This window comes from Halichoeres trimaculatus, unplaced genomic scaffold (assembly GCF_033239565.1).
Source record: "Halichoeres trimaculatus isolate MK-OKI-2021-1 unplaced genomic scaffold, fHalTri1.1 fHalTri1_scaffold_14, whole genome shotgun sequence".
Lineage (NCBI taxonomy): Eukaryota > Metazoa > Chordata > Actinopteri > Labriformes > Labridae > Halichoeres > Halichoeres trimaculatus.
The window spans coordinates 13397045-13422358 of record NW_027437192.1 but is presented as its reverse complement, the minus strand read 5'-3'; the positions used below and the strand labels follow the sequence as shown (position 1 = coordinate 13422358).

The window sequence follows — 25314 nt, the reverse complement described above, 5'->3', positions numbered from 1 at the left end:
TCTTTTCTGTTCCTGCCACTTCAGCTGTTCTCACTACATTTTACTTCTGTCTGTGTGTGCACACTAATAGCTACAGAAAGCCTTATTACTTAACAATCAATATAAAGTAATGTTAGTTTGACTGGAACTATAAACTAATGTTTTTCTTTCTAATTTACCTCAAAGCAAAAGCTTTAAATTAATTGAAAACTGTATCATGTAATGTAATTTTTTTCATCAAAAATAGTTGTTTTTCAATTTAAAATGATCTTGATCTATCTCTCCCTTTCACATAAGTGGTGATTGGATGAGAAGTTTTGTACAGGAGGTGCAGTGTTAAGTATAACCCAGCCGTCTGCAGGCACCTGAAGTAAAGCCCTTTTTATTTTTTTATCAGGCTGAAACAGTTACTGGAAATACATTGTACACTACAAGTTTTCTCAATACTATTTTCTGCTTGAGTATTTATTAGCAACTTCAGTGCTTTTTCTTGGCTACTTTAGTCTCCTCTGGTCACATCCACTGTAGAACTTCTTCAACAAATTCCTTATTTAATGAAATTATGACCGACATAATAAACTTTTTAATCACCAGACAACCAACTCGACAACAGCAGCTTATAAATAAGTATGACAGTACTTAATACCATTTATGGACATGGCCTAGTGGCCAAACAGTTGAATATTTTTTCATATATTTACGTTTCTGACACCCAGAATAAAACGGGATTGATTATAGACCAAAATCAGATTTAGTGACATTTCACCCAACAGTCAAATCAGATTAGCCACTCCTCCGTTAGCACACGGATACTGACAATGATTGTTAACAGTTAGCATTGAGCTAACGGTAAGTGTTCACGCGATTTCGAAAGATGGCTGGGGACTTGAAAGATTTCGCGCTTGAGAAAGCCGAACTGCTTTCGGCCCGTTTGAAGGAGGCCCTGACTTTAGGAAACGAATATGTTCGGGCCCAGTTCGGAATCGATTTGGATCTGAAGCCTGAGCTGTACCCGACGTGGGTAATCCTGTCCACGGCTGCCGTGGGAGTCCTGCTGTTACTCTGTTTGTCCTGGGCCGCTGTCTGTGGCGGTTTGCTGGCCGGGAAAAAGCGGGGATCCCCGATCACCCAGGGCAGCACTGAGCCTGACAAGGCCACTGTGGTTAAAACTGCCAAACCAGAGGAGCAGAAGAAGAGAAACAAAAAGAAAACGCTTGAGAAGGTACTATAAGCCTCGTTAACACGCAGTTTAGGCTCATTGGGTCAATGAAAACGTATATTTTACTATTTCATTGTTAACGTGAAACAACGCTAATACGTTCAGTTAGCGTTAGCATGCTTAGGCATTCAACCGTTATATTATTTTAAACACCTGAAAAGATCAGGTTTAACGTTAGTTAACGACAGTGTTCAGTTGCTGTAAAAAAGAGGTTTGATCTTCGAATGCTAGTGGTAGCCTTCCCTTTACAACACAGATTAACTGGACAACACGATTGTGCCTCACCGAAGGACAAAAATAAAGCAGGTAGTTTCAAATAAGACAAATCATGACGTGATATTTAGCACAGGATGCGTGTCTGCTGAGTGTAAAGCCCTTATCAAGAGCTAATGCCAGCGAGTTATAACATTGACTTTAGCTGACACTTAGCTTAAGTTAACTTGAAAATAAACCATGAACAATTTACTGAAAAAAATATGTACAAATGAAATAAACTCTACTTGCTCCGCAACAATGATAGTTTTCTTACAACCACGAACAAAGGTTACTACTCGAAGCTGTCCGCTAGCTGTTAATTTGAAATATTTAATCCACAGCTGGAATCATTTGTGTGCCGAGCTACACAGACATGACTTTACCAATATAAGCATTCAAGGCAATGCTCAATTAAAAAAAAATAAGATAAAATGTGTATTATAGTTGCAGTTTTCCTAAATGAAAATGTGTCTCTACTAGATCATGAAACTCATGTCGTTTATTCGATGTCTGCTTCCCTCCTATAGAGGTCTCAATCCAATGGACAACCAGTGACAGGAGCTCAGGAGGAAGTTAAGGTGACTGAGGGAGTTTCCAAGCAAGCTGCTCCCGTCAAACCTGAGAAGGTATGTGATGTATTTACCATAGCAAAGAAATAAATCAAACTTGGCAATTGCTTCTCATCATATTTGCCTGTATGTGGCTTCAGAGGATGGTTTTAAAACTGCTATTTGTGTGATATCTGCAGGTGCATGAGGTACTGGCCCCAGTGCAAGTGAAAAAGAACAAGAAGAAAACCAAGGTAGACGTTAAACAGGTCCAGAATGTGTCTACAGCTGATGGAAAGGAACCTGATGAAGGTATATTTCAAAAGATGTGTTCCCACTGTTAACTAACATTTAGGGTTTTTTTTAACCTCCTCCTCACATCATCAAGTATCCACAACCAATTATCCAAAACCCTTTTATATCATTACCTTGCACAAACCAAGTCAATTTTATGTGATTGCTAGGTGCATGGGAGACCAAAGTCAGTAACCGAGAGAAGAAGCAGCAAAGAAGGAAGGACAAGGGCCCTGAGGATTCTGGCAGCCCAGGAGGGGTGGATACCCCGAAGACCAGTGTGGAGGCTCCTGTAGCAACAGCACCTACCAACACCAAGAAGAGCAGAGGGAACCAAGGTTATTATTATGCAAGTTATATAAATTAGGGCAAGATGTTTTGACCTAAGAGCTAGAGAGGTAACCCAAAGCTGAGGTGTGAGAGGAAAGCTTACACATATTTTACTGGGTTAATCAAGATATAGTATGTTACATGTTACTCATGTATTGTTTCTTCTCCACAATGTTTCAGAGCCAGCACATTCAAGAACCACTGTAAAGGGGGATGCACCCACTGGAGCTGGTAAAACAGATCTTAACTGTTATTTTTAGTGATTTTGGTTAGAAATATAGTTCATTGCTTGCATTTCTTTGTTTCTTTATTTTCTAAAGAAACCATTTTATATAATGGAGATAAGATAATGTCCTGTATGTTTTGGTATCTAAACAGGCGGAGGTTACAACAATGCAAAGTGTGAGGATTCTGTTCGTACATTTAAAAACACATATTATGCTGTTCTGAAGGTTTGTTCCTGTGTTTTATCCCTGCAGTGTCATCCAGCTGGAGAGAGGAGACTTCAGTCAATGGGGGAGGCTGGACTGACATTTCTTTGATCCCAGGTCAGATAAGTGCGATGGAGGGTACCAAGTGGAGTGCCATTCCAGAGACTGCCCACTATAGAGCCCCACCTAAGCGCCAGTCCTGGGCTCAGGAGACCCAAGGTAACACCTTGATCTGGGTAGATCTTTTTAAAGCACAAATTAAGTCTGTAAGTGGCAAATGGCATCAACACAATAAAAATCTACAAGTGGTTAATAAACAGTGCAACAATATTTCAACACAGAAAATAAGATTTGAAATAAAGCAGTTTAAGGTTAAAGTGACAAGCTTGAGATTGATATTTGTTCCAGTAATAATCAATCACCAATGATTGAAATTTGGAAGGCAAACTGTCTTTTTCCCTGAAGGGACTTGACTGAGGTTTTATTTCTAGCTATTAAACCAGCTAGTTTTCATGATAAAATTTAACTTTTGTCTATACAGTTATTTCAAGACTTTTCATATTGTTCAGTAGTTTAAACAGGCTATGGTAAGGGTGAGAATCTATCATTTTTACTTCTAGGTTGAAAAATCACAAGGTAACCATTGTTTGGGTTCATTTGACCCTGTGTGTAATCACTTTAAAGATTATAGCAGACCGTGCTGCTGAGCGAAAAACAGACACTAAAAATATGCTAGAAGCTAATGTTTGGCACAGGCTAACATAAACTGTCAACCAAGTTAGTCAAATGATCGTTTAAATCACCTGTTGTTCCACCCATAGTAAAAAAAAAATTTGTTTCTCAGTGGACATATTGCTCCATAACAGAGGATTGTTTTCTTGGATTTCATGACATGAGTAAAAGTGTGTTTCAAATGTGAAGGAGTGGCAGGACACTTGTCATAGGGAGGCAGTGTAGTGGTTGAAAAAAAAATCAGTCCCTTTTTGCCATGATGGTTTCACATAACAGCAAATAAAGCATCCTTAACAGACAGCCCATAATCTTCAATTCTGTGCTCTCACCAGCTGCATGGAGTGGCATTGATGGCCAGATGAAGACTAACCTCAACCCTGTGTCTTTCTCCATGCTGGGACGAAACCCCACAGGTTGGTTTTAAGATTTCATTCCTCCTCTAGCTGAATGATCAATCAGAAAATCTTGATTCTAACATTTGATATTGATGGTGAATAAAGTTATTTATGTTGTACCTCCTTTTTGGACTTCATTGTTTTGTCTCCTTTCTCTTTTAGACCCAATCTCAAATTCCATTGAGCTCCAGTGGGTGAGCGGCCCTGAGGTTGATGATGAATGGTCTGGATTTAGTAAGTAATTCAGCAACTCTTTCTGCATCACATACACTTGTCAATAAGATGGTATCATTTAAAAAAGAAAAAAAAATGATAAGCAGATAAGATATTAACGTATTTAATTGGGAAAATTTCTTCCTTGTAAGATGGGACTGCATCTGTGGATCCCAGCTCTGACTGGAATGCCCCAATGGAGCACTGGGGAAACTACGAGGAGCCTCCTGTTTTGCTGACACCAGCACCTCCACCAAAGGAACAGCCCGTCTCTCACAAGGTCTCACTTGCTCTCTGCCAAATCCTCCACATGGCAAATTCCATCTGTTAGACATCCCTGGTCCAGGCTCTAGAGTCTTAATACAGTTCCATGATGGCCTTTTTCGAGTGCTTTATATTTTATGGAATACATCGTCAAGAAAGACATGTAAAAGCAGGTTTTATTACCAATATATTAATTATGTTCAGAAGAATAATCCACTTTAGTTACTCATGTTCTGAATCTTTCAGGTTTCAGAAACCTCCTGAGTCCTGGGACAAAATTTAGTTACCGAGGCCTTGACCTAGTTTTTGTAATTTTTTATTAAGCTGAGGTTTTATTTTTTTGGCAGGTATCAGAGGATGAGAAGGACACTGAGGATCCTGCTGACGGGGCAGCCAAATCAAAGAAGAAGAGAAAAAAGAAGAAGAAAGCCGAAGAGGAGGCTACATCTGAGGCTCAGGTAAGGGAATACATTGACCAGAAAGACCCTGAGCAGAAGACGGTCACTGTTTGTTAGTGATGCTATTGCATGTGTTTTTACTGTAGATGTCAAGCGCAGCACCCCCGGTCGAAACAGTGACTAAACCCCAAGAGCTCCCTATGCTGGCCTCCAAAAAGCAGAATTCAAGCATATCCGCTCAGAGTAAGTGACAACAGCTCATTTCTTAGTTTATTATCACTCAGGCGGACAGGTTGTTTTTTCTAAATAGACCTAAAATTACTTGGTAAATTTTTCTTTTCAGAGAAGTCTGAACCTGCTGTGGAGCCTCCCAAACCCTCCCAGAAGAAAAAGGTTCGAAGGGAAACATGAAGTCTCATCACAGGTCCATATGAAGCATATGCAAATGATTGTTAAATGTGTCACATGCAATAATTACCAGGTACAGAGCTTCTTTCAGAGATACATCAACAGTTTATCAGTTAAAACAAAGAGAAAACAAGCAGTGGATATTTTCTGCTTGGCTTAACAAAGTGATGAAATGTGGTCCTATGGACTGAAATCTTAACTAATTTGCACTATTTGCTACACTGCAACCATGTAGGAGATTCAGGCGAGGTTGTGGTAGTGAAGGTACATGTTTATGTAACCCTTTTTTTCTTTGGTATCAAAAGTGTTTTTTTTCCACCAGTAGTTTAAATTATAGTGTTTTTAGTTTAACTGCAGTTAATCTAAAAATACATCACGAGTTTATTTAAATGTATGCAACAAGAGAAACCACCTCCCAAGAAAATTGCTCTTATATTTTCATCATGCTGACCCCCTCCCCTCTCTGTCAGTTACTGAAGTGTTAAAGCTGGTATCAGATCAGGATTGGTTTTGAAGTTGTTTAGCCTGTCTCAATACAAGACACAATGCCCATATGCACACTGAAAGCCTTAAAGCCTATGGAAATTTCTCTTGGAACAGTTAAAAAGGTTACATGACATTAGAGCTGAGAGTGTTGTCAAGTATTCACAAACATTTGATTGAACCCAAGCCTTTTCTCTATCACACTTCTTCACAAATAGCCAATTTTGTTTTGACTGTACAAGCATGGTTTACAACATTTTTATTTACATCTCTCTGGGTCAGCACATGAGAACGGCAGATGAGACTTTCGACTTGATACAGAGCCACGACAGGAGACCCAAATAGGAGCCCCACTATCTGAAAATCATTGAGCATATCATGCAGTATTGGCTAAGATGCTCTTTACTTCTTCTTAAAGCAAAAAGGCACCATGCTAAGTTACTTTGCTGGATTTCTTCAAACTGCTGACACCTAACCACTGCCAGTATCAAGGCATCATCGGTCAGTATAAAAAAACCAGAAAAATGGCATCAATAACTGTTGCTTGCTATAAAAAGCTGACTGTGGTTGTTAAGATTTGCTCATGGGATCTGTTGCACAAATTTCATTATAAATCTCAAAACATGACCTGTCCTACCTAACTTAAGAGGATTTACAGAAACAAAAAATTAATAACAGAAGAAGAATTTTGCTTGAAACACATTTCTAAACTCTTAAGATGCTAAATTTCATGCACAAAAATTTAAAAAAAAATACACGGTTAAAAGGCCAGTGTGGATTTGGGTTTCCAGTGGCTTTAAGGACTGCTTAGATCAGTTTTCCCTCTGCATCTCACAAACACACACATACACAGACATCATTCAGGCCAATAAGAGCAACTACAGTGTAAGAAATATGGTTAAAAAAAACTGCACAAATTCATTCTCAAGTCGAGACAATGCTAATATGAGAGTCATGCTAAGTCAGTGTTGGCCAAACCAACCACAATTCCCCAAACTCCTGTTAGTGTCCTCAAATGTGTAGTTTAATTTTTTTTACAAGACTAACAATTGTCTGCAAGAACAGAATGAGACCCTTGTTATTGCTATCACTGACTTCTGAGGCTCTGTATTGGATGTTGTCATAAATTCAAACATTATAAGTGGATTTTATACCCTATTTCTCACAGCCTGCTCACTTTCCACCTTCAGATTCAGAGACCTGATCAGATTAATCTTTCCTTAAAAAGATGTTTCCCAAATCTATAATTTGATTGGAAAAACTCTTCTTGTTGGCTGTATAGTTTGTCAAAGCTCCATTTGGAATGGGATGGCAGCAGGTTACGAGACTGTTGAAATAGTGGGAAGTTTTACAGAAGCATAATGTGTCACAGAGATGAAATTCACTGCTTCACTGTACATCAGATGGTAGTATGTTCCAAAGATTTGTTTAGAGCAAATGTTGTTGAATACACCACAGACTGAGTTTCAGAGATGTCTGAAGACTTTTAAAGACACTGAAGAAGTGTACTCAGCAAATTTGTTGAAAATTGAAAGAATCTTGGGTGCACACTGTCAACAGAAAAGACTCAGACTGATCAATTATTCAGTTATGGATGAGAGCAGATACTTTTTCAAAGATGCTGATAAGTTTGAGATATGTTAACTGATTCTGGCTCACTTTGGGGACTGTTGATAACTGTTATATGGAGAGCACAGTAGCTAGTTTGAACCACCAGGTGGCACTGTAATGTGAAGTAAAGATGTGGGAAAATCCCATAAATCAGTAGCACTGATAACTATTGTCTCTCTCTACTTTTATCATTCTAAGTGTGTCTGTTTTTATCTGACTAAACTGTGCATTGATTTTCTATAGACTTTATTGTCCTTTTTGCACTCTATAGTTTTGTGTTTTTCTTTTTAGAGCATTTTTCTTCCGGTTTTGTGCTCGAAAAAGCCATGCCATATGTACAGATTGTAAGGGCTTTTTCCAGTTCTGTGATTGCACTGTGCAAAAGGCAGTAATGAGTTCCTTTGATGTCAATGAATTGTTTTTTACTACCTTTTTTGGAATGTGAAATGTGTAACTTTAAGGTTTGCATCTGACTTCCAGGATTATGATTTGGGGAGGTTGGGGTTGACACAAATTGAGAATGAATACATAGAAATATGATATGGAGCAGCTTTAATTTTACATCAAAGTTGGTTTAAAAAAGACACACAGATATACACACACATACACACACACACAATAACACATATTTAACATATATAAAGGAATTTAATTCCATTGCCTTAACCTGTAGTTGTATAGAAAGTACATTGGCATCCTTTTTTATAGTTTCCAACCAGTTGCAAGTTTTTGATGTCACAAAGTAATTTCATCTTGCATGTCTTTGATAATAGTACCTGTGTACATGAAATTAAATGATCTTGCTTTAACTGTTAGTACTTGTTCCTGGAGTACAACCCAGTGTATATACTGTACTAGCATTTTTAATGAGACAAACTGCAGCTTCTTCCGTGGGCCTCAAATTTAGTGGACGTTAGCAGGATTGTGTTGGTAGACAGAGAGTCTTAGAGGATCGAGACACTGATCAGATGGTATTGATATATAGTGTTTGGTAGACCTGATAGAACAAAGTGAAATGTTGCTGTGGCTTCAGGCGCCCTACTTTTGTTTAATTTTTACTGATGATTAAGATTCAATCAATGTATTTATAAAACTCGTCTCTAGGAAGCAGTTATGTGACTGATTTTGTTTATTGAGAGGATACAAATGATATTTCTATGTTTGTTTGGTAAAAATGAAAAATAAATAAGAATTGCTTGATATCACGTCATGGAATTGCATTTTGTCTCCAAGGAAAACTTTCAACTTTTTTTTTTTTTTTACCTGATTTTTTTCTTTGTTTTTAAGAAAAGCCTCAGTTGATAAGTCTCTTATTTTCACCATTGACTGGATAATACTCAAACATAGTTTCCATAACATCTCCTATTTGATTTTGAAGCAGGGTTTGGAGAAATTCGGTTCGTAAAAGTGAAAGAAATTATTTGTTTTTACTGGAAAGATGTACTGTTTTGAATGAGTGTGAATGTTGTTTCCAATACTTGAAGAGCAACTCTCAAGCGGACACGCTAGTGTTTGCAGTCACTCACACTTCTGCATCAGCTTTATTTCTTTTGACTTGAGGTTGCTGTGTCATTTTCACCATCGATCTCGGTAGCGGTTTATTTTATTTATTTATATTTGTTCAATTTTCAAAGCTGATGTAGATTTGTGACAATTTTGGCACCACCCGCAGACAATGTGGTCTTGACTGAAATTTTTACTGACAAACTGTCTTCTAACAGTTGAATTGGATTATCTGTTCAAGTCTACTTTTGCTTTTCAGACCATAAAAAGACATCATTAGTTCCAGTCTTTTTCACTACCTGTTAAAAAAAAAACCTCAACCTTTGATGAAACCAGTTGTTATACTAAGAAAATGATACCAAGTTGTGAATTCTTAGCTATGAATCCTTTGATTGCAAAATAAACAGAAGTTATGAATAGAAACACATTTTTCTCAGTAGACTACCACTCATGCAGCACAGATTATGTTTTCTGTCAAACTAACCTCAAATCTGTGATTAGTTCAATATGGATTCACTTTCAGTACATGTGATGTTAAAAATCTGTGTCAGCAGCTTGGCCCTGGCTGTAGTGGTTGTAGTGACCCCTCTAAAGGCCAAACTGCTGCCCCAGTCAGTCGCATGGCACGCTTATACAGCCTGACCTCCTTCTCCTCCTCATCTCTCCCTCCATCCACCCCTTATCTCTCGTTTGTTTAGGATTTGCCCACTTTTAATCTCTTGCAATCTGTGGCTCACTGGCCATTCACCTTCACTTCAGAAGGATGTCACGTTTTTTTCCTTATCAAAGTATAGCTTTACCTATTCGTGTACTTGTTTGTGTGCGTAAAAAACAGAAACATAAAGAATGGAGGTCACTTTAATAGTTGCTTGACAGTTGCTCAGTGCTATCTCTCAAAGGATCTCTATTAAGTCCCCAAAGTTTGACAAGCTAGCAAAAGTGCTTTCAAGAGTCAACAAGTCAAAAAGTGTTCCTGCATTTAGACACCCAATGAGAAATGTTTTGGTCTAAAATTGATAATCAAGGTTTTTTTTTTATTGATGCATTAATGTAAAAGGTGAGTCTAAATCTAACCGAACCCTTGTGGTTAATGATTTAAACATCTCTCCTACTGATTATTTGGAGAAACTTAAATTGGACCATTTATTTTTAAATGACCGTTGCAAATTGTGCTCCAGCCTTTAAAGAGTTGACAGTCTGGACAGCATTAAGTCATGGCAGGACAGGAAAATCCCCTAATGTGACGACAATGAGTTCCGCCCACCAGAGCTTAGTGCTGTGGTCACTGTCCCATCTGTCAGGCCTGATCCAGGTTGTTTGCGCAGACGGGGACAAACTGACGCACTCTGGAGTCTAGATTGTTCTACTAAGACTGTGATGAAATCTGTGAATCTTCAGGCACTTCGCCTCAATGTTTCATCTTTCACGGTTTCAGTGATGTGACTGCCAATTACGGTTTAACTTGAGGAGGATTTCACCTGTTTTATTAAGAATATTCCAGTACCTGCATCAGAGCTTGGGCTGGTTAATAAAGGTGTCCTGTACCAAAGATGTCCTGCTGGGACCTTATAAACCTCCTGTCCCTTCTTCCTGCTTTGCACCGTATCTGCTGCCTCTATACTGGAACAACTTAAAAAGTGGTAGCATAATACTTTAACATGGGTCAGCCTAGGTATACCAAGTAGGCACAGAGTGGGTTTACATAATGAAGGTCTTGAAGTCAAACATTAAGACAATATTAAACTCTAGTAAAAATTACCCACACCCAGGAATTGTGTGTAATAAAAATGTATTGAGTATACTATTAATTTTGTAAAGCTGTAGCTTTTGGAGGCTCAAAGATCTAGGGCTAACCTTAATTAAAAAACAATCTACTACAAACTGATGGGAGTTAAAAATACTCAAAGACTGTTTTCTATAAAAGAAATTAACCATTTATATTTGTTGTTTCCACATTATGATAAATGTTTGACAGAAACTAAATCCATTTTGACATTGGACAAGGGTATGATTTTTGCTACATTAGCAATGGCATGTAATGGCATCCATATAGTTGATTAAAAGAGTAGTCAACTCAGCTCTAGGACACTTTCATACACTTCCAGAGAGTCAGCTTTTAAACCATTTTTATGTTGGATAAAAAAAGTCGTTTTTAAATTTCTAAAATGACTGTTAGGTGACACCAAATTTGTCCATATATATATATATATATATATATATATATATATATATATATATATATATATATATATATATATATATATATATATGGTTAGATGCTGTGAAGCACATGTTACTGCCCTTCATTTTGATCAGTGTTTCTCTTAACTAGAGCTTCACAATTACAATAACTTGGACTTCTTACAAATGCAATAGGATTCATGATTGTTATTGCTTTCTTATCACGGAGTACCCCTTTGGAACATGATGGAGTGACAGATGTTAAAAGTTTTTGTACATCACAAAGGATAAACAATATTCAGGTAACACGTTTGGTTAAAATTAAAGCTCTATTGTCCATTTCTTCTTTTCATTCACCAGCCATTACAACTTAAAATCTAAAACTTCAAGTTCTCTCTTCTCATCTCATAAAGTTCTGTTGTGGTGTGGCTGTTGTTACAATCATATTTAGACCCCAAATATTTTAATGCTGACACTTGGTCATGTTCCTTAGCATCCTATCAGAAATGTGGAGTAGTTAGTTATTGAGTATGAAAATAGGCTTAAATGAGAATTAGAGCTCAAACCTCATGAATATTCCTTGTGTTTGTCTTTATTTTTCTAATTTGCAACACTTGGGTAAATCTTACCAGAAGTTTTCTTCAAGATAATGTAAAATGATACTCACTTGAACTGGAAAAAGTAAATTGGTTGATTTACCCCCAGGTGGTTCAATTTACCCACTGACTTGGATCAATGTACCCCTAAACTGGGGCAAGATGAGCCACAAGACCACTTTTTTAAGAGGTCATATTTTCCTTGTCTTTTGACATGGATGCATTCTTGGCATATCGACTGACAGAAAACAGCCTGAAATAAAGGTAGACAGTTTTGTTTTACCTCTGCATCACTTTTTCCTTGCCAAAAAGACAACATAAGTAAAAATGGCTCAGTTTACCCCACTCTGCTCTATGCCTCAATATTCAAGTTATTAAGGGAAGATTTTCAAGATATTTTCAGTGAAAATGTACATTTCTGGTAGAATAAAAAACCTGTCCCAAAATCTTATATGCTCTTGCTATTCTTCCAGGTTGTCAACATTTTTATATGATTGCAATACAGTTCAGTTGGATAACTCATCAAATGCTGATTTGTTAACTGGAAATATTTAAAAATAAAAAGAAAGAGATCTTAAGAAGGATAGCGCAATGTACGGTCTGAACTGGAATATTCTGGATGTTTATTAAGCATCCATCCCTCGGATCTTGGTCAAAATCCTCCCTGGTCACGTGACTCCGGGATGAGCCAGATTAACGGCTGCTCTCTGTTCGCCAGGAGTCCACTTGCGGAAACAGACGAACATCGTTTCAACACAGACGCTGGATGTGGCGATCCTAGCACCCAGAACGATAACTCTCACCCATTTTTAGGACGTTTTGGTCTTGATCAATTAATTTTCGGCAGCATTCATGAACTAGCTTGAACATTTATAGCAGGAGGAATCATGATTTCGCCGTGGGACCGGTGGTACTCGACGAGCTGCTGCCTCTGCTGCCATGTACGGACGGGCACCATCATTCTGGGAATATGGTATATGGTAAGTCGCATTTTCATTCGATGTCAGGGCGAAATTTACATTAATATGTCATTACTCATGTAAAAGAAGCCGATACCAATCAACTACTGTTCATTTTTTATCGCGTTAACGTCAGCCTGTGACTGCTGTTTTTTTTGTTTGTTGTCGACATTCATTTGCCATTTTGGTGTTGTTGGTCAAAAAAAGAGGAATTTGAAATAAGAGTTTCAAATAAGGTATCAAACGATCAGTATGGTCATCCACAGCTTTCTTTTTGACCAGAGAGCTTTTTTTTTCTGATATCTACATATAACCCTATTTGTGGATACTATTTGGGGTGTTTGTTCTTGTGTTAAGATGTTTTGACACAATCTATTATGCTCGAATGATACGCATAACATTTGTCCTAATTTGTACCAGGTAAATATAGAACCTGTTCCTGTATTTAACCACGAGATAACCTAAAGTTTTAAACATAGTTCGGTAAGCCTGTTAAATCCCTGACCTTTAGTAAGCATTAGTCTCTCTCCGTTTGACCCTGCTGCATATAAAGACATGCCTTTACATTGAGCGAGGGCCAGGACTAGTCATCTGTTATGTTACCTCTGTGTGATGGAAATAGAGATTTACAGGGATAACAATGTCAATATTCACGATCGAACTGTTTAGATATTACTGAGTTCTGAGCTTTAACATGTGCTACATGATTGGAAAAGTTATAGATTGAATGCAGATGTAGGACTTCGTTGATTTTCTCCATATAGAGTTACTTCAATAGAGAGGAATCACTACTACTAAACAACTGTAGCAAGTTTTGTAACTAACAAACATTACTTAAGTATAATAGGGTATTTTCCAGATAGACCAACCAGCGGGAAGCTGTGTTATACATGAAGAGTAAAGACAGTCAAACCCTATTCTGATACTTTACCTGCCATAACTCATCATGTTGAACAAATCTCCATTTCCCCACAGCTCATCAATGCCGTGGTCCTACTCATCTTGTTGTCAGCCCTCAATGACCCAGTTCAATACCGCTACCACCTTACCAGCTCTGAGCTTGGAACTGACATTGATGTCATGGACGATGCAAGTGAGTGCAACCGACCCCCCCATTGCTGCATATCTGACTCAGTGTGCATTAGATCATCGGGTGCATAGATACTCATTACTACTTATGAAACCCAAATTGAAGTAGGACGTGGATACAAGATCCCAGGTAGTGATTCAGTGTTTTATTCTTCATCAGCATAAAGCGCCTCTTAAACACTAAAACAATTGATCTTTTTATTCAAGTAAAGCTGTAATTAGTTTACACTTGGATTACACTGGTTTATCAGAAATGACCTATTAAGAAAATAATATTCATGTTTTCCTGTATGAACATAATGAATGTATTAATTTTATGTTAATTCAGCGACATCTACTACACTCAAGTGACCATCATTGCTGGTTGTTTGTCTTCGTAAACAAACTCTCCATCACAGCCTCGGGTTTTTCTGCAGCTTTAACATCTTCTCCGCTTTCTGCCGACCACAAGTTTTCCCATAATGCTGCTCTCAGCACAGACGTGCTGTAGCTGAGCAGGCTCTGCTTCACAGAGAACAAATCTGAGAGCATGTGTATATTCAGTGTTTCCGCCTCCAGCAGTGATCATCATCACAGTCGCCTCTGGAACAGCACAGACCCTGTCACTGGCCACTCTGATTAAAAACGACTGCTCTAATTCTCTGTCGGATTAGAGCGGCCATCTTGACTTGGTCCCTCACTGGGTAGCAGTAATGGTCATGTGGCGTCATTAAAAGATGGTGAAACTGGGAGAAAAAAGCATGTTTCATAGATTTCAGAAGGGTCATCATCGTTTATTTGTCTTAACACAGCATCATTGAGTGTGATTGTACACTGATTTTTTTGATTGTGGTTTCCTGCTTACTACCAGAGGGTGCATTGATTACAATCACAGCCACTACTGTTTCTGTGTAACAAGTTCAATACATGCCAACGCTGTGTAGTGATCTAGGATCCTTTCCATTGCACCACACATCAGATAACCTGTCCAACACTGGACGCCTGTTACTAACAGCGCCTCAGCGACACTGACAAGCGCTTCATCGGACAGTTATCACAGCTGTAATGTGAATCTGAGAAGGGTGCTACATTTTGTTAAATTTAGCACATCTTGCATAACAATTATCCACGTGCCTATCTATCAGGGTTTGTCTGTGGCAGATCGAGTGCTAAAAATAGCGGTGTTACTTAAGGTGTTTTTTGAAATCCGTGTCCCAACAAAGACTTTTCGATTACGTCAGTCGGTGGATTCACAGGTTCCAGAGAAATTACGTGTTCACTGCTGCTCTTGGTTGCTAATCTAGATAATCTGTCCTCACGTTTGTCTGTTTGTGGTTTTTTTTTCTGCAGATATCTGCATAGCCACGGCAATATCCCTGCTCATGATTCTCATATGTGGCATGGCAACATACGGTGCTTACAAGGTAATTAAACACAGAGTGAAAATGAGGATGAGATTTTGAGATAGATTTAAAAACTTTTAAAACAACCAGCCTTACTCTTTTTTTCTCTTCCTATCTTCCACCTAGCAACACGCTGCTTGGATCATTCCTTTCTTTTGCTACCAAATCTTCGACTTTGCCCTTAACACACTTGTAGCCATTAGTGTGGTGGTTTATCCCAACACGGTGCAGGACTACCTCCAGCAGCTGGTGAGGTTTATTTTAATCTAAAATAAAAATAAACACCTGAACAGTTTCAAAAGTAAAATATTACAAGAGTTTTTATTTTTTTTATCCTCTGTGTTACTTTTCTCATTTGTTTCACCTCTTTACCTTCCACCCAGCCGGGGACATTCCCTTACAAAGAGGACATCATGTCCACCAACAACATGTGCCTAGTCTTTGCAGTCCTCCTCTTCATCGGCTGCATCCTCTCCTTCAAGGTGAGGCCATAGAGTCCGTGTGTCAGTCCAGTTTCTCACATCCTCTTTAACTGTGTCTAAAAGTGTGAAATTCTGATTACCCATAAAGTCTGATGATAGAATACACGTCCTCTGAATATTTGTCCCTGTAAAGCTGCCTCTTCATAGATGTCACAGTGTGATTAAGGCTATTAAGTCTCACACTGCGCACATGTATATAAACCATATGGCGTGTGTAATTAATCTGCCAGTGTGAACATTTCAATTATCAATGTCCTCCATGAGATTATCACACAGTCAGGGAGCAGCGGGTCAGGGACAACAGGAAACCAACTCCTGTCAAGCTAATTTCCCCTCAATGCACGGATGATCTCCCGGCGCAGCTTTGCTCTGGGGCTGTGTGACGAGATGGGACATAGAGTTGCAGTCATCTGTACAATCAAATCAACTTGTTTCTCCTCTAAGCTCAGATTGGAAATGTTCTCGGCAGATTTCCAGCGCCAGAGCGGGGGGTTTTATGATAGGAAGCAACCACTGGAAGATACACTGCCAGAGTATCAGAGAGAGGAGTTATAAATGTCATTTCTGAGCTTTGTTGCAGGGAGCTGCAAATTTCAGCATTTATGTTCAACTGTAAACCTCTGCCTTCTAACAACATAAACACGATCTTGACATTTAAGATGAGAAACATAAAGACACTCTTTTATTATCGAGGGCTACATATGCAGCATTTATTTGCTTCTTTAGGAATGAAAGAGTCATTCAACTGGAAAAAAGCCAGATCTTAAAGCTCAAGGACGCAGTCAGCTCTCAGCACACAGGCAACACCTGCTAAAGCTCCTGCTGAAGCCAACATCCTCCACTTGACTGCACTTGGCATAAATGATGGATACAGACAGGCAGGAAGGAGAGCTGGAGTGAGAAGAGAGGGCAGATGTAGATGGATGGATGAATGAAAAGATAGAGACAGTACAGCATGAAAAAGTGGTCTGAATCAGAGTCAAGCATATTCAGGTTTTCACTCTTGATCCTACATTACAGTCATTTCAAGACGCTCAAAAGAATCAGATGCTTGAACAAAAGCGCTGCTTAGTTCGATATAAATGTTTTAAATGTAAAATCATGCATGAAATAGTGAAGCATAGAGCTCCAGTAAGAGTTAGTATCACAGAGACGAGGTCAACTCAGCAGATGGTAAGTGATTGGCTAGCAGGCTGCCGGGTTTCTTGGTTGGTCGGTTGGTTGCGCTTACTGCTGGCAGAGGCACCGACTCAGCAGGCTACTCACACATAAAGACAATGAACCTCCTGTTCTTCTGCCAACTCAGACAAACCTTTACCCCAGTGCTACCAAAGCCTTCCTCAGGGCCAGAGATGCCTGATGAGTTGCCTCATTTAAAATGTCAGAAGACCAAAAAGAGAAATGTGCAGAGTTTCATTTTATTTTGCATTAAATCTGAGCACTTAGACCTGTCTTATAGCAAAGGTAGCAAATCCTTCACATGACACATCCCTGATGTCATTCCTCACACTGATGACTGGATGAGATCACAGCAAGCAGCGTGAGTAATAATGAAAAGAGGAGACAGTGTCGCTAAAGGTCAATGTGTGCTGTTTGTTTTCACCTCCCGTGGACAGGCCTACCTGATTGGCTGTGTGTGGAACTGCTACAGATACGTGAGCGGCAGGGGCACCACGGAGGTTCTGGTTTATGTCACCACCAACGACACCACGGTGAGTCCTCACACACACCCTGAAGGACACACTGAAAATCTCTCCCATCAGACTGCTGTTGTGTTCATGCAGCATAGACTGTAAAATGGTCAACTTCATTTTATTACACAAGGTAGAGATGATCTCATAGAGGCTTCATGTTTAATTTGAATATAGTTAACTGAGTGACAATCAACATTTATGGGCTTTTATTGAACTTAAATACATTCTAGACCATTAACTTTTGCGTGTAATTCCAGTTCAATGAGTTGATACCTCTAAATTTACAAGGTAAGGATTGTAGTCATTGTAAATTTACACCATTATAATTAGCATCAGTTGTGCTTAGAGAATAAAAGTAGCGAATGTAAGTCTCTTAAAACCTCATTAACTTTAACCTCCAAGTTCAAAAGTTCAACAGATCAATGAAACAGGAAAAAAGTATGTTTTTTTCTGTACAGTAATTTACAATTTTCAAAAAAAAGTTCATTGCTCTGAAAGGAAAAAAACACCACATTCATTTCAGACAGTTTGGTGGATGAAATTGTATGATGTTCTAATACCAATCTGTTTTATTGCCATTTCTACTCAATATATAGCTACAGAAAATAACTTCACATCATAGAACCAATAAAGAACCTATTTTCTGACTGTCTTATCTTGAGCCTTGGTTTAATGTCAGACGTTGAATAACTTTTCAACTTTTGAAGAGGTTCAGGTTAGTGATTTCACACTCAAAGATAATTTGGGTATAAACGTCAAATGTTTGAAAGTCACAGTTCCTACAAAGTAGGGAAGATCTCAATCATGAAATAATTCATGCAAATTAAAAATTGCACAAAAATGAAAAAAAAAATCTGCTTGAAATGTAGACAGAATTAGCTGCTCATTATAATACTATGCTGTTTAATCTGAATACAAACAAATACTAAAATGATTCCCATCCCATTTTTAAGAATTGTTTTGTGAACTATTATAACCACCACAAACCTGAGGTGTTGCTCTGTGCGACTGTATTTGGTAGGCGTTGTAGAACTGTTACCCTAGCGTTCAGAGAACAGTGAGCGTGTCTAGACTGGAGACTCTCAGTGTTGTCTCCATGCAGTTTATCTCTGTTGACAGTGAAGTGACATTGGTGCTGTGGGTAGCAGTGCAGTAGGTGCTGTAGGTCATCCTGAGGTGCCATTGGCTGAGCCGGGTGTTGTCCATCCCACTCGTCACACCCCCGCCCTTCTTGACGTTGACTCATGGGGTTTCTGAGAGGCTTTAGCATAGTCACGGTTTCCATTTGTCCGTCAGTCTGTAATCCTCCACATGGATACATAAGACATTAATCTGCCTCACACCCGCTGTCGTCTCAACACACAGCACTTCATCTGTCACTTTGTCCTTGTTGGTGTTGTGTGGATGCTTCACTCTGCGGACGTTTTGCGCCTTATGAAACACATTCCACATGGAGCAGCTAATCCAGTAGAGTCTCTTATCACTCTGAGTATCAGATGGCCTGCAGGGTAATGTAACGGCTCCGTGCCAGTCAGGTTTGTCTACCTGATGTAGGCAGATTTCAGATACATTTTTCATTTCCTTAACTAAATTAATAATTTTAGAAGTACTTTTTACCATTTTAACCATTATGTGAAGATTGATAACTGACAGTCACAATCTAGGAAAAGTAAGTATGATGTTGGCAACTCTACCAGAATTAAGCCATAAATTGAAAAGAGTGACGTCATAACTGGATGAAAAAAAAGTCTGTCGTTGGCTTATTTGTTGTTTTTTAAGGAGGGGATCAAAAGAGCAGAGAGCAGTATTCATTAAATTTCAGAACACTTTATAACATTATACCTAACTCTGAGGTTATTGATAATTGAATTACAAACCATTTGACACGCCATTTTGTTAAAAGTGTCAGGATACTGAACAGATAAAAAAAAAATACATTGGATCAGTCTTAAAAAGGGGCTGGCTAACAGTTAGCCTGAGTATCTCTCTGCAATCAGTCTGGCTTTTTTTTTTTTTTTTTTTGGCTTTTGAGTGAAATTTCACAAGATGATATAACTGGAAATATTAGCTTCTCTTTCATATAACATGGACTTTATTCTCGCTAGAGCACCCTTTAAATCTCTGAAACATATGACTAAAATCTTGTTAATTTAAGTTTTAATTTACAACTTTATTGTAGCAAATTTACAGCTTATTTTTGTAATATTATAACTACTTGTAATGTTACAACTTTATTCATTAAACTTTTTTTTTTTGCATTTTTGATAAGACTAATCCTAATCCTCTGTCATACTAAACTAGTTATGTCTGTTTTTTTTGCTCTTCCAATGAGATTTATTCACCAAAAATGGGTACTGCTTCTATTATTATTATTATTATTATTATTATTATTATTATTATTATTATTATTATTATCATTATTTTCCTTTTGTAGAAGGAGAAAAAAAAGGCATTTTTTAATCTAAATATCAAATCTTACAAAAAAAAAAATTTGATGGTGTCAAAGTGAAAAGTAGCCAACTTGAAAAAATCTTCTGGCACTGTGGAACAAAAAACTTTTGACTTTCCTACTGCAGTAGACATGTTTTGACTGAATTAAGTTTTTCGTCTGTTACAAAAAACATCAAGAAGCATTTATGTTTTACCAAATATGGAAAATGTCCTTGAAGTTATAAATGATACAATGAATACAAGAAACTCAAGCAATCAACAGTCATCTACGAGTTTGTGGAAGTAAAAGCCACAACAAGAGCTGTGAGAATTTGAATGAACAAACTAACCCACAATAATCTGCAGGGCCCGGTTAACTCAGGTTCTCTCATATTTGCCTGAGTAGTGACAGCACGGTCTTTTATCCTCCTCTACATTCAGTGGTGACTGAATAGAACTATTTTTACCAATAAAAAGCCAGCACTGTGTCTAAATGGCTTTCTATTGCCTCAAACATCAAGTACCCAGCTGCTTATCGGCCCCGCTTTTATATAAATGCCATTAAAATGCACTAGGGTCGTCTCTCTCTCTTCCCCTCTCCCTCCCCCTCCTCCTCCTCCCCCTATATATCTCTGTCCATCCTCTCTTCTTCTGGACATGTTACATAATTGTCTGCTTGTCCGCTTCATTTCAAATCCTCTCTGTGATGTGTTCGCCGGGCCTCCCTGGCTGCCTCACAATTCCATCCCCTCTGAGCATATTCTCCCTCTCCCTCCCTCTTTCTCTCACTGAATTAGCAGCAGTGCTGGTTTTATAACACCATTTACAGAGAAAGACCTCAGATAGAGAGATTGCAATCTGCCCTCTAAAGCCCAGAGATGTGTGGACGTTATCCTTGAAGCTAGTGATGCCTTCTATATAAAGTGTACAAAAGATCAAAGAAGAAACCAGCGTCATTCAAAAAGGCTGCGTCTGAAATCACTTTGTATATTCTGCAGAGTGTGTCTTAGTTGACGTTTTCATTCACACTTTCATCTGAGTGAGTATATTTCTGTACATCACGGTCACTGTTAAGATGTACAGCAAGAAATGTAGAAGTTGTATATATTTAACCAAAATGCTTTTTTAAAGTTCCTCATGTAGACTTTCTTTCTGCGGCTGAAGATATAATGTAGTCTGACGCCTAATCAGCTTCTGACCATGCCAGGATTTGTCCTACTCAACTATTTGTCTACAACAAACGTTATCCCAAGATGCTTTACAAACAGAGCAGGTTCAGACTCTGTTATATTACTAACAAAGATCCAACATCAAGAGATGATCAGATCCAGTCACATCTTACACATCTTAACCCACCACAAGCAAAGCACTTTGCAACTTTTACAGTATCAGATACAGATACACAAAGCAAAACCAACTAAATAAACAAAATATGTTGGAGAGAAGTAAAATATTTTTTTTTACATTTGTGCTAAAAGGTGCAAGAAGGTGTTGAGTTCAGGATACCAACAGTACGTAATTAAACATTACTCAGCACCAACGAGTCCGATTTATAATCTCATCATTACTGTAATGTGAAGTGGTTCTTAAACTGAAAAGAGCACATGTCAGGTGAGGAGTGGGATTCATTATCATGAAATTAGATAAATGCACAGATACACTGACAGTATAAGGAGGCCAAGCAAGGTATTTTGTCAGCCTTCATGATAAATATGAGGCGTGTCATCTCAACAGGTTTCATATGTTTGGAATTTTCACTTGTAAGAAAAGAATGTGTTTCAAACTGCCTTTAGCTCTACAGGAATTAAGTATTTGTAGAAAGTCATGATGAAGTTTATAACAGTCGATAGGAAATGGCTTAAGATGGTCTCCTGTTCTGTTTCAGGTTCTGCTGCCACCGTACGAGGAGGCCATTGCCATTCCACCCAAGGAGCCCCCTCCCCAGTATATGGAGGCATGAGAGAAATTCTGGCTGGTGGACCCTTCAAAGCAAACACCTCCCAACACCATGCCCATCTCCCTCCAACAGTAGGACCCTGACGCTGGCTGGAACATGTTGAAAAACAAGACCAAACAAAGTCTTAATGGCTGCTTTCAGCTTGGATTCTTGCCAACCCTAGATAAGATTATGAGGACCCTGAGCCAGTGTTGCCACCATCCATCCCCTTCCCCCAACCAAAACACCACCCCTGGTTGTTGTGACGTATACTCCCCCCTGTCTCCTCTGTCCTCCTCCAAGGACACAACTGCAGCAACTTTAACCACTCCCAACCGCCGCCGACCCTCCCTCTTGGCAGCTGCTGTGTCCTCTGGCAGCGTCTGAACTCTTGCACGCCCTGAACACTCTGTCCCAACTTAATTTGCACTTTTCTTTGAGTGAAATGTGCATTGATCTGGCCACCAACTGTTAACCCCCTGATACTGTGAATCTCCCCTGTGGTCTTTGTCTAGAAACAAACTACCTGAAGACAGAAAGAGAAAGAACGACAGAGTGAGAAGGAAAGCGACATACGTGATCAGTTATGCAAGAGCACTTTTTTTCAGAAAATGATAAATTCCTTCATTGAATGTAATGTCAAGGTATTTTTGTATGACTTTTTTGTATAACAGTGAAAACAGAGAGAAAAAGAAATGAGAAAAGGAAGGCTGTCCTGTCGTGAAGAAACACTTGTGTATCCATGTATCTTAGTCCTGCAGGAAATCGTATTGAAACAGGTTCCTTGACGAGTAACAACTGCTGTACATCTTCCTTTTGTATCCATGTGCCGTCTAACCTGTAACCCACTGACTGCCAGCGGAAACCTTGTGTACCCATTGACTTCTATCAAAATGCCCCAGTTTGCCTTCCTGTCTGATCCCATATCTCAAACATTAGGACTGTAATCATCCAGAAAAAGCACTTATCAGAAACATTTATTATCACTCAAAGGATTAATACTGTAAAATGTTAAATGTGAACATTTCTGAGTGAGATATTTCAGTTAAGACATCTGTCTCGTGTTCCTGTAAGATTGCGACACAATCGACTGTTTTTATCGTGTGTTTTTTTTTATTCGATGGTGTTAAATCTCATATTTTTAGTTAAGCTAACTTAGCTGGACTGAGGGCATTTTTCCTATAAAGACGGCGTGACATGCTGCTGTAAACGCAGAGACTGTCTATGTGTGTGTGCGCGTGTGTATGAGACTGTAAGTCTGTGGATGTGGCCTGAGTGTTGTGGTGTAACTCCCAGGTCCTTTAAATGTACAAACATTTCTTTTGCACATACAGTGATATCATGTGGAGGTACTTCCTGTGTTGGTTACCTTTTGAAATGAACAATGGATGGGAATCTAAAGCATTGATTTAGCTTAGCATAGTAGCACAAAATCAACATACAGAGCTAGAGGAGCTAGATGAGGCTTGTCTTTTGTCCTGCCTATAACCATTCAGGCGATAAGTAAAGACGTATTAATGGAACAAACAGTATTAGAGAAACCTAATCCCTTCTCCCAGTTTTTCCAGTGATTCCTATGTAGTGTTTGATATCAACAAGAAAGCATCATTTTGTCACTCAGACTATGCAACAGTGCAGAACAACTTGTTAGATCTAGAAAAACTTGTATGATGAAGTAGTTCTCCGTTTGATACTAATGCTGTAGTTGGTAATGTAGCCATTTGTTGGCCCCTCCATCATTGTCCCTGTGTGAATTACGACCATCGCTTCTGCAAATCCAACAAAGCTGAAAAATGAAACTGCACTTTAAATCAGCCTGATGTGTTCGTGTTTCAGAGGTATTGTATCTAAGTGGTTCCAATAAGAGCAGCAGCCCTCCTCTGAATGATAGAGGCTTGTGAAACAAATCGATATTTGCTACGTGAGAAGTGACTGTGAAGCTGACAGATTCTTACCTGATTGTGAAGGGAATTTGAGCTGAGTCGTGCAGGGAGTTGGGGGAAAGGCTCGCAGTTATCTGGACCAGCGGACGGCTGATGCCTCGTTTTATTAGAATCACTTTAGACTACTCTCTCATCGTTTCCATTGACACACATCCTCTTGTTGGATCTGCATGAGCTCATGTCTTTAATTCTGAACAATAAAAAGCTAAATCAATCTGTGTCTTCTGCTGGATTTTTTATGAGGTTGTTTTTTGATCAACATCCCTCAAAGCAAAGACCAAAGATTAAAAACTCGAAAGAACAAAGAAGGGGGCGGGTGGATTTTTCTCATATTAGGTGGTTTGATAGACACCCCAAGGACACACATTTTAGTTAGTACACCATATTTAAGTAGATTTGGAGTACTATTCCCCTTTAATACTTATACTAGAATTGAAATTTAACGAGGACGAAGGGCTTCTCAGCCAAGGATGGTATACTCACAATGTAGCTACTGAGCTTGTTTAAAAGTCAGGTTAGTGGCTTTTTCTTGAATCCTGCTAATGTACAAAAAAAGAGCCTATGACAGGGTTGGCCAACCAGTCAGAGACCAAGAGCCACAAAAACGACCATGGTACTACAGAGCGCCACGTCACACACGGGGTCTTACAAACACACTTCCTCTCACACATAAACGAAACGAAATAAAACGAAGCGAGATTTACAGTGTCTGTGTGTTTAAATCCATACTAGAGAAGAGAAACTGAAACTTAAGTATCAATCTGTACACCCAAACATTGATCAATACTGAACCCAACGTTGGCATCAGTATATCATTATTTTAGATTGATCGGCACACCACCACTCATAACTTTATATATATATATTTTTTAGGAATGGATCGAAGAGCCACACACTGAAAGGCAAAGAGCCACATGTGGCTCACTAGCTGCAGGTTGGCCACCCCTGGCCTATGAGATGAGAGAACTGGTTAAGATATCCTCTTAAAGTAGCAATGTAATATTTAACAAACTGTAGAGGGGGATTATTATAACTTGTCTTCTTGTGCCAAACAGCGGTGTGATCTCACTGCTTGAGGTTTAATAAATGTGGCATATGTGAATAAAAAGTTGTTTCAGTGAGCAGACATAGCATAGGGTCACCCCTAGGTCACAGAATTGTAATGTTTTTTTCAAACCCATGATATCAACAGTGTAGGGTCCAGGTCTTGACATTAACCTTATTGATCACCAGCCACTGTGGCTAGTGGTATCCCTTAGTTACTGGCCACTCAGTATTTTCACTGGCCACAATTTGTTTTTGGATAATTATGCTCAATATGATTAAAGCCAATGACGACATGCTAAAGTTTACTTAAAAAAGATTTACAACCTCTTTAAATGTAAATGACCCCAATGCACACTCAAAACAAGACTACATCAATATTAAATCCACAGGTCCTTAATCAGGTATTCAGCTCTGATAAAGTTGTGTGTAACATTGTGCTCCTTTCATATGAAAATATGCAGTCTATTAAGACATAGTAATTAAAATGGTAAAGGGGATTAATTGAACTGATA

The 25314-nt window shown here is 38.7% G+C and overlaps 2 protein-coding genes across 2 annotated transcripts; both read left to right on the top strand.

The window, feature by feature from the left end:
- Positions 1 to 753: 753 nt before the first annotated feature.
- Positions 754 to 6448, top strand: mtdha (metadherin a). Its single transcript, XM_074686948.1, has 12 exons — positions 754 to 1201; positions 1981 to 2079; positions 2202 to 2313; positions 2466 to 2633; positions 2806 to 2856; positions 3105 to 3275; positions 4121 to 4201; positions 4346 to 4417; positions 4549 to 4676; positions 5008 to 5118; positions 5205 to 5301; positions 5402 to 6448. The coding sequence occupies exons 1-12, from the start codon at positions 854 to 856 to the stop codon at positions 5467 to 5469; spliced, it is 1506 nt and encodes a 501-aa protein (XP_074543049.1). The 5' UTR covers positions 754 to 853; the 3' UTR covers positions 5470 to 6448.
- Positions 6449 to 12528: 6080 nt separating this feature from the next.
- laptm4b (lysosomal protein transmembrane 4 beta) lies at positions 12529 to 23959 on the top strand. Its single transcript, XM_074687619.1, has 7 exons — positions 12529 to 12820; positions 13775 to 13892; positions 15218 to 15291; positions 15397 to 15519; positions 15654 to 15752; positions 17369 to 17464; positions 21762 to 23959. The coding sequence occupies exons 1-7, from the start codon at positions 12728 to 12730 to the stop codon at positions 21834 to 21836; spliced, it is 678 nt and encodes a 225-aa protein (XP_074543720.1). The 5' UTR covers positions 12529 to 12727; the 3' UTR covers positions 21837 to 23959.
- The last annotated feature ends 1355 nt before the right edge of the window (positions 23960 to 25314 follow it).